The 10,275-nt window shown below is 25.9% G+C and overlaps 1 protein-coding gene across 1 annotated transcript in view; it reads right to left on the bottom strand.

Moving 5' to 3' along the window:
* Positions 1–5,141: 5,141 nt before the first annotated feature.
* LOC120074637 (protein PLASTID TRANSCRIPTIONALLY ACTIVE 12, chloroplastic) overlaps positions 5,142–10,275 on the bottom strand; it is a 16,847-nt gene continuing 11,713 nt past the window's right edge. The window contains exon 11 of the mRNA XM_039027822.1: positions 5,142–5,439. Coding sequence (XP_038883750.1) covers positions 5,341–5,439 — 99 coding nt within the window. The 3' untranslated portion in view covers positions 5,142–5,340. The remainder of the gene's footprint in view (positions 5,440–10,275) is intronic.

Below are 10,275 nucleotides of genomic sequence, written 5' to 3' on the forward strand. Positions count from 1 at the left end.
GTTAAGATAAATAAATATTGGACTTTGATTATTAATGGGGATTTTTCTAGAGATAAATGTTGAGAAGAAAAGACATAAACTATAAAATAATTCAGGTAATAATTCAGGTAATTGTAGATTTTCTCCACGTGATCCAAGTTTGAACAACTTTTTAGGCATCAAAAAAGATAATTGGAATATTTTTTTGGAGTAAAAATAAATAAATAAAAATGTATGGAAGCTGCCACCAAAGCATATGAAATTAGGTTTGGTTTAAGTAACATCACTTGCTCATTTCATAATTTATAATATAATATGAAAAATTATAAAAAAAAATAACACCCTCAACTTTTCATCTTTTAAATCTAGCACGTTTTGAAAAATCGTTAAATTAATTTTTCTCAATGGATCTCGGACGAGATCGACCACTGAGATTTAGTTGAAAATTTTACTTTTTAAATTGTTCATCTCATTTTTTCATCTTATTTTTGGGATGATTGGTTTTAATTCACATTGAAATTGTTCATCTTATTTATAAAGAAATGATTTTTATATATATATATATTTGCTTCGAGAAAATGAATTATACAAACTTGAGAGTTTGGGAAACTTGTGCAAAGTTTGAGTCTATAATATAATTTGTAAATTTAATAATTGGAAGGAAAAAAATCCTAAATTTTTTCCCTCGTTTTTGTTTATATTCTTTATTCCGAGTATTTTGAGAATGACTTGTACTACATTACCAATAATAATATGAATATTCCAAAGAACTCTATTTTACCTCATCTTTATTTCTTCAAATAAAGAAATAAACTTTGGAAGATTTTAATTTTAACTCAAAACAATCCTCTTAATTAAGATGTGATGGAATTATATTCATATTCATATGCATCCTCTTTGGCATAAAATTTCAAACCTATCAAAATTATTATAATTCTTTTGTCTTTCACATGTTGTCAGAAATTAAAAAAAGTTGATTATAAATTGAATTCATCCCATATTACTAAATATAAAAAGTGATGCATGAACTAAATTGACTTATTGTTAAATAATAGATTGAATAAAGGAAATTTGGAGTTTAATCCAAAATTTAAAAGAGATTAATGCCTTTAAAAATTGCAAGCTTATTAATTGGAGAATATGGAATGTGCGGGCAAATTTAGCATAAAAGGTTGGGTTTTTAGCTTTGGGAATAGCAATAGTCTTTCATGACAGACATATCATTACTAAATCTTCAATGATGTCAAAAAAAAAAAAAAAAAAAGCCATTAAAGGAAGCTTTCCTTTTTTTTTTTTTTCTTTTTTCTTTTTCAAAATTAAAATTTTAAATCAAAAGAAGTAAAATATGCTTACATCACATTATTGCTTTATTCTTTCCCATCCTTTTTAATTTCTACTTTTTATTCCCTAGATTATGCAAAGCACCATCTATTATTAGGCATGTAACTTTTTGAAACAAATTAAACCTAGAAAGAGAGAAGAGAGAAGCTTCTCTAATTATTTGTTGGGTTTGGACAAACTTGTATAGTTGAAGCTAATAATGAAGTTGACAAAATCTTTAACCTTTAATTCAACATTTCCAAACTGATTTTGATCTTCAAACTTTTATATTTATTATGTGTTTATTTTTAAATTGTAATGCGCTTGAAGATGGATGACCGAAGAATATTATCGAGGACGTAAAATGTAATGACAAAGGTTTAGAGATATTGAGTGTTTTTTTATTTTATTATTTTTATTCTTTTTGCTAAAAGTGAGTTCGATGGAAACTCACATGACCTTACTCTTCAGAGGTCAAAAGTTTGATCCTCTCATATTTTTTTTTTAAAAAAATAATTATGATTTGATTATATGACAAATTAAAAAGAAAACTAAGCTAAAAAGATGTTAGATTGCCAAAATGAGTATAAAACATCTCAATAAGTCTAAAAAGTTGAGATTCAAATCTTTAATAATAGCTCTTATATAGTGATGTGGTAGTGGTATTGAAATTAGTTTTTTTCCCAAAAAATTTCTATAAATATTTTTTTTAAAAAATAATCATAATGGAAAACTCCATTACTATAACCATAACTATTATTGAATAGTTCAACCAATTATTTAAAATTCATAAATAAGTGAAAAATAAATTTGACAGCCCAAACTCACAAATAGTTGACAGGCCAAATTATTGGACCAAAGACTATTTGATCGATTCTGGACCAGCTCAAGCTCTGTTACGATTTTTAAATTTTTTTTTTTTAAAAAAAAAGAAAAAAAAAATTAAAGTTGCAAATGTTCATCCCTTCCTCAATTAAGAAGATTTTTACCCCATTTAATAACCAATTGACATTTTAGTTTTAGTTTTTGAAAATTTAAATATTTATTTTAAAATGTTTAGAGCAAAATAATAATAATAATTACTGTGAAGGAATGAACACAAATTTCAAAATAGAAAATTAAACAAAATACTTTATAGTTTTTAAATTGTGATAAAAGGCTATAATAGAATCCATTGGAAATGGAAGAGATTTAAAATTTATGTATATAGTTTAATTGGTAGAACAAATGCTTCCTCTTCCTTTTCTTCTCCATATCCACATTAATGGACCAAAAAAGTCAAGAGTTTATTTATTTATTTTTAGGATAGGATTCATATTCATATTCTGAAAAATTTCTAATTAAAATCAAATGAATATAATTTCAAGATCTATTCAAGAACTGATGTACCGAGAACAAAATTGGGAAACTTAATGCCTTTGAAAATAAAGCAGATGATAAATTATTAATAAATCAAGTAACATTATTTATATTTTCCATTATTAATTATTCATGATATAAATTCACATGGAAAACCGAAAAGTAAACTAGCTTGTGCCACTTGAAAGCCCAGGAATAAAATGGAAAAATAAGATAAAATAAATTTGTTTGTAATTTTTCTAAAAAAATACTTTTAATGTTAAAAAAAACATTCCTTTCAAGATTTTTTATTATTTATTATTTATTTTATTATTATTGTTATTATTTTTTGGAATGGTTCACAAAACGAAATCAAGTTTAAAAAAAATAGAAATATCAATTTATACCCTAAGCAATCAATTATCATGTACAACTTATAATTCAAGTCTAACTCATAAATTTAGCAATCAATTTAGACCCTTTATTACAATTACCTTTAAAAATCATTCATACATTAATTCTCAAATGTGTATAGACTTCTTCAAATGTCGATTTTACAAAATGAATTATTAAAGTACATGAGTGATTTCCAAATGAAACTTCGTCTAATAGTCTTAAATTGAGCAATTTATGATAGTAAAAGATTTAATTGATATAATTATAAATTTCACATGAAAATTTTTCAAACGAAATGCAATATAAGGTATAAATTCATACACATGCAAAAATTTACGGTTTAAATTGATATTTTTTTCTTGTACATATATATTACAAGCCATCATTTAATGGAAAACAGTACACAACATTCCTTGAACAAAGAAGAATGCATTACACTTAAAAGGGAGGATACATACTCTTTGAATGATGCATTTTAAACATCACACAACTTTATTGAATAATATTAGAAACCATGATCACCAAAATAAATGCATCCCCAAACAACAGTCAAGAATTCTAAAAGGCAGATAGTGATGGAAAATTCTTACACTAGAATACAATCTACTTTTGTTTATTTTAGTATAATAACAGAGATGAATGATTAAACTTCCGACTTCAAGAGAAGAAATACATGTTAACTACCATTAAATTAAGCTCACTTTAAAATGACATACTTCTTTTATTCAACATTTAACATATCACTAAATGATATATTATCAATATGTCATCGACCTCACACCATTCTTAAATTCTTTTTATGGCAAAGAAGGAATCAAGATAACAAAAAAAAAAAAAAAAAACCTAATAAATATTTAAAGCCTTGAGCATCAGTACATATTCAGTAGTTCCAATGAACTAGACTGTTACATTTAAGCCTCAAGATTCGACTAAGTTAATAGACCTCTTCGCAAAGTAAAACATTTGAATTTCAAATTCAAATTATTGAGACAAGAGGCGATTCAGCTCTGTTAAGTTAGCTAAGTTCAAGGCGTTAAAAAGTTTATTTATTGTTCACAGGATATTAGAGACCCAAACCACACAATTCATAATAAACTCCATATTTTGTATCTTTGGTTTTTTTTTAAAAAAAAAAAAAAAAATTAAACGAAAAAAATACCATTTTTGTCTTTAGGCTTTGGGTAGAATTTTTATTTGGTCCCTAGGTTTTAAAATGTTATACATCTGGTCCTCAAGTTTTGAGTTTTATTTCAATTTAGTCCCTAAGCTTCAAAATATTATAATTTTATCTCTGAGATTTGAGTTTTATGTCAATTTGGTTCCTAAGTTTCAAATTTTATTTTTAACCTCAATTTTTCATTAAATACTCACTTTTGAAATATTAGGCGTCAATTTCTATTAATTAATTAAAAATAACCATGAAGTGAAAATTTAAATTTAATTTTAAAAGTGAAAAAATAGTGAAACTTAATTAATTATAATTCTTTTTTTGATTTTTAATTTATAAATATAAATTAATACTAATGATGGAAAATGAGTATTTAGTGAGATTAAAAGTGTAAATCTCGAAACATAGGAACTAAATTGAAGTAAAACTCAAATGTTCAAGAAAGAATTGTAACATTTTGAAACTTAGGGATTAGATTGAAACTAAACTCAAAATGGAAAGATTAGAAATATATCATTTTAAAACCTATGGACTAAATAGGAACTAGACCCCAAACCTAGGTACCAAAAAGATATTTTTCCCAAAATTAAATTACTTCATAAAACTATTTTGGTCAAATTCTAAATTTGGTCCCTATGATTTTAAAAGTTAGAATTTAGTCACTATAATTTGATAAAACCTCATAAATAGTCCCTATGGTTTGATAAAATTCTCATGAATAGTCACTCTATGGTAGAGACTATTTATGAATATTTGATCAAACCATGAGAACTACATTTTAATTAAAAACGATAGGAACTAAATTATAACTTTCTACAAACCCTAGGAACCAAATTTGCAATTTAACCAAATATTTTCAAACTCCAAACCATTGGAAACTATAAAGAATAATTTTAAAAAACTTGCATTTATTTTGACTAAATAGAAAACAAGAAGTGGGTTTAAAATGGTAAAAAGTCCAGCTTATTGATGATTTTATCAATAAATCAATAAATACTACAGATTCTAGTGAAATCAAAACTTTAACAGACAGATCAAGAAATTCAATCTAATAGGTTTCTCTATTATAGATTACGTAGGGGCTAGCTAGCTAGGAAGTAAACAGTTAATATTTAGAAGTTCAAAGAAGGAAAGAATCATCACTCATCTTCTTCGAAGTCCATAAGAAAATCAGTCAAGTTCTCAGAGTTATCAATGGCTCCCTCTAGTGATGCAGGATCCTCCTTTTTAGGCTTCCCCTGCATTTTCAGACAAACATTGAGGCGATGAGGAAAATTCCTTTCTAAAACAATCTTTTAACTGTTTCTCAAGTAAAATTGAAGATTATAAAACAGTTTTCTAAGTTCAGTATAGTCATTTCTAATAATAAAAGAAATTTGGAGAATATACTAAAAGTGTGGCATAGTTTTGTAAGGTACCTTATATAAGCATGGTATTGGTAAGGAGTATAAGAGTAATTGATTGATAGTCACTGAATATTGTTATAAATAGAAGCATGGTGAGTGAAGGAAGATAGGCTATAGTCGAGTGGTTTAGGGCTTGAGTTAGCATACTCAAAAGGGTGGTTCCAAATGCCTTGAACTTGGTTTAGTCATCTTTATATTTCAATATAATTCAGATCTTAGTCTTGTTAGGAGGTATCCTAACAAGTTTATGCATTACAAGAATTCATTCAATTTTATCTCTTAATTCATAAAATTTTCAATATGTAAGAGATTCATTAGCACAAAATCGAGAGTTTGACATTTCTTTTTAAATTATATGACTCAACTTGTATTTTAGCCAAAAATCTATCACTCCAAGAATTAACTCGCAGTTAGGTTAGAGCCGCAATTGCAACTTCAACTGAATTGAAAAATCAAATATAAGAGATATATTCCTAGTTTTTCCTTGTGTAACATGTTTATTTTCTTTTGCAGCTCAAATTAACAAAATGTACAGTATCAAAATCAGAGTTTTCCTAACGATCAAAGTGTTGATTATTTTCTTTATTGTGCAATTTTATATTGTACTTATTGTATTATATTTGTTATATTTTATTCTTTCCTTATTTGTAATTATTTTATTCTTTCTTTATTTGTAATTGGGTATTTCTTCTCTTTAAGAAACTCTTTCCTCCTAAGATTAATAGGAGAAAAGAATAATGGTTTCTAGCATGGTATCAGAGCAACAAAATTTTTGAAACCCTAAATAAAAACTCAAAAAAAGAAAAAAAAAAAAAAAACTCTATTTTTCTTTTTCTTTTTGAAAACCTAGAAAAACGCAGTCTTCTGCGAACCTGGTTGCCGCTGTCCGTTAGCTTATAATTTTTTTCCTAGGTTGCCTTGGTTCGTTTTAAGCATCGTGTTTTTTTTTTTTTTTTTTTGAGTTTTTAGGGTTTCAAAAATTTTGTTGCTCTGATACATGCTAGAAACCATTATTTTTTTCTCCTATTAATCTTAGGAGGAAAGAGTTTCTTAAAGAGAAGAAATACCCAATTACAAATAAAGAAAGAATAAAATAATTACAAATAAGAAAAGATAAAATATAACAAATATAATACAATAAGTACAATATAAAATTGCACAATAAAGAAAATAATCAACACTTTGATCGTTAGGAAAAACTCTGATTTTGATACTGTACATTTGTTAATTTGAGCTGCAAAAGAAAAATAAACATGTTACACAAGGAAAAACTAGGAATATATCTCTTATATTTGATTTTTCAATTCAGTTGAAGTTGCAATTGCGGCTCTACCTAACTGCGAGTTAATTCTTGGAGTGATAGATTTTTGGCTAAAATACAAGTTGAGTCATATAATTTAAAAAGAAATGTCAAACTCTCGATTTTGTGCTAATGAATCTCTTACATATTGAAAATTTTATGAATTAAGAGATAAAATTGAATGAATTCTTGTAATGCATAAACTTGTTAGGATACTCCTAACAAGACTAAGATCTGAATTATATTGAAATATAAAAGATGACTAAACCAAGTTCAAGGCATTTGGAACCCCCTTTTGAGTATGCTAACTCAAGCCCTAAACACTCGACTATAGCCTATCTTCCTTCAACTCACATGCTTCTATTTATAACAATATTCAGTGACTATCAATCAATTACTCTTATACTCCTTACCAATACCATGCTTATATAAGGTACCTTACAAAACTATGCCACACTTTTAGTATATTTCTCCAAATTTCTTTTATTATTAGAAATGACTATACTGAACTTAGAAAACTGTTTTTATAATCTTCAATTTTACTTGAGAAACAGTTTAAAAGATTGTTTTAGAAAAGGAATTTTCCTCATCGCCTCAATGTTTGTCTGAAAATGCAGGGGAAGCCTAAAAAGGAGGGATCCTGCATCACTAGAGGGAGCCATTGATAACTCTGAGAACTTGACTGATTTCTTATGGACTTCGAAGAAGATGAGTGATGATTCTTTCCTCTTTGAACTTCTAAATATTAACTGTTTACTTCCTAGCTAGCTAGCCCCTACGTAATCTATAATAGAGAAACCTATTAGATTGAAATTTTCTTGATCTGTCTGTTAAAGTTTTGATTTACTAAAGAATCTGTAGTATTTATTGATTTATTGATAAATCATCAATAAGCTGACTTTTTACCATTTTAAACCCACTTCTTGTTTTCTATTTAGTCAAAAATAAATGCAAGTTTTTTAAAATTATTCTTTATAGTTTCCAATGGTTTGAAGTTTGAAAATATTTGGTTAAATTGCAAATTGGTTCCTAGGGTTTGTAGAAAGTTTATAATTTAGTTCCTATCGTTTTTAATTAAAATGTAGTTCTCATGGTTTGATCAAATATTCATAAAATAGTCTCTACCATAGAGTGACTATTCATGAGAATTTTATCAAAACCATAGGACTATTTATGAGTTTTATCAAAATTATAGTGACTAAATTCTAACTTTTAAAATCATAGGGACCAAATTTAGAATTTGACCAAAATAGTTTTATGAAGTAATTTAATTTTGGGAAAAATATCTTTTTGGTACCTAGGTTTGGGGTCTAGTTCCTATATTAGTCCATAGGTTTTAAAATGATATATTTCTAATCTTTCCATTTTGAGTTTAGTTTCAATCTAATCCCTAAGTTTCAAAAATGTTACAAATTCTTTCTTGAACATTTGATTTTACTTCAATTTAGTTCCTATGTTTCGAGATTTACACTTTTAATCTCACTAAATACTCATTTTCCATCATTAGTATTAATTTTATATTTATAAATTAAAAAATCAAAAAAAGAATTATAATTAATTAAGTTTCAACTATTTTTTCACTTTAAAATTAAATTTTAAATTTTCACTTCATGGTTATTTTTAATTAATTAATAGAAAATTGACGCCTAATAATTTCAAAAGTGAGTATTTAATTTGAAAAATTGAGGTTAAAAAATAAAATTTGAAACTTAGGAAACCAAATTGACATAACTCCAAATCTCAAGATAAAATTATAATATTTTGAAGCTTAGGGACTAAATTGAAATAAAACTCAAAACTTGAGGACCAAGATGTATAACATTTTAAACTAAGGGACCAAATAAAAATTCTACCCAAAGCCTAAAGACAAAAATGGTATTTTTTTCGTTTAATTTTTTTTTTTTTTTTAAAAAAAAACCAAAGATACAAAATATGGAGTTTTTATGAATTGTGTGGTTTGGGTCCTCTAATATCCTGTGAACATAAAAATAAACTTTTTTTAACGCCTTGAACTTAGCTAACTAAACAGAGCTGAATCGGCCTCTTGTCTCAATAATTTGAATTTGAAATTCAAATGTTATACTTTGCGAAAGAGGGTCCTATTAACTTAGTCGAATCTTGAAGGCTTAAATGTAACAGTCTAGGTTCATTGTGAAACTACTGAATATGTACTGATGCTCAAGGCTTTAAATATTTATTAGGTTTTTTTTTTTTTTTTTTGTTATCTTGATTCCTTCTTTGGCCAATAAAAAGAATTTAAGAATGGTGTGAGGTCGATGACAATTGATAATATATCATTTAGTGATATGTTAAATGTTGAATAAAAGAAGTATGTCATTTTAAAGTGAGCTTAATTTAATGGTAGTTAACAATGTATTTCTTCTCTTTGAAGTCGGAAGTTTAATCATTCATCTCTGTTATTATACTAAATAAACAAAGTAGATTTGTATTCTAGTGTTAAGAATTTTTTCCATCACTATCTGCCTTTTTAAGAATTTCTTAGACTGTTGTTTGGGGATGCATTTATTTTGGTGATCATGGTTTCTAATATTATTCAATAAAGTTGTGTGATGTTTAAAATGCATCATTCAAGAGTATGTATCCTCCTTTTAAGTGTAATGCATTCTTCTTTGTTCAAGGAATGTTGGTTCTTGTTTTTCCATTAAATGATGGCTTGTAATATATATGTACAAGAAAAAAATATCAATTTAAACCGTAAATTTTGCATGTGTATGAATTTATACCTTATATTGCATTTCGTTTGAAAAATTTTCATGTGAAATTTATAATTATATCAATTAAATCTTTTACTATCAATAAATTGCTCATTTAAGACTATTAGACGAAGATTTTCCATTTGGAAATCACTCACTTACTTTATAATTCATTTTTGTAAAATCGACATTTGAAGAAGTCTATACACATGTTGAGAATTAATGTATGAATGATTTTTAAAGAATTGTAATAAAGGGTCTAAATTGATTGCTAAATTTATGAGTTAGACTTGAATTAATAATTTGTACATGAATAATTGATTGCTTAAGGTTAAAATTGATATTTCTATTTTTTTTAAACTTGATTTCGTTTTGTGAACCATTCCAAAAAATAATAAACAATAATAATAAAAATAAAATATAAATATAAAAAATCTTGAAGGAATGTTTTTTTTAAACATTAAAAGTATTTTTTAGAAAAATTACAAACAAATTTATTTTATCTTATTTTTTCCATTTTTCCCTGGGCTTTCAAGTGGCAACAAGCTAGTTTACTTTTCGGTTTTCCATGTGAATTTAATATCATGAATATTATAATGGAAATAAAATAATGTTACTGATTCTTATATAATTTATCAATCTGCTTTATTTTCA

The sequence above is a fragment of the Benincasa hispida genome, chromosome 3 (genome assembly GCF_009727055.1).
Source record: "Benincasa hispida cultivar B227 chromosome 3, ASM972705v1, whole genome shotgun sequence".
NCBI lineage: Eukaryota > Viridiplantae > Streptophyta > Magnoliopsida > Cucurbitales > Cucurbitaceae > Benincasa > Benincasa hispida.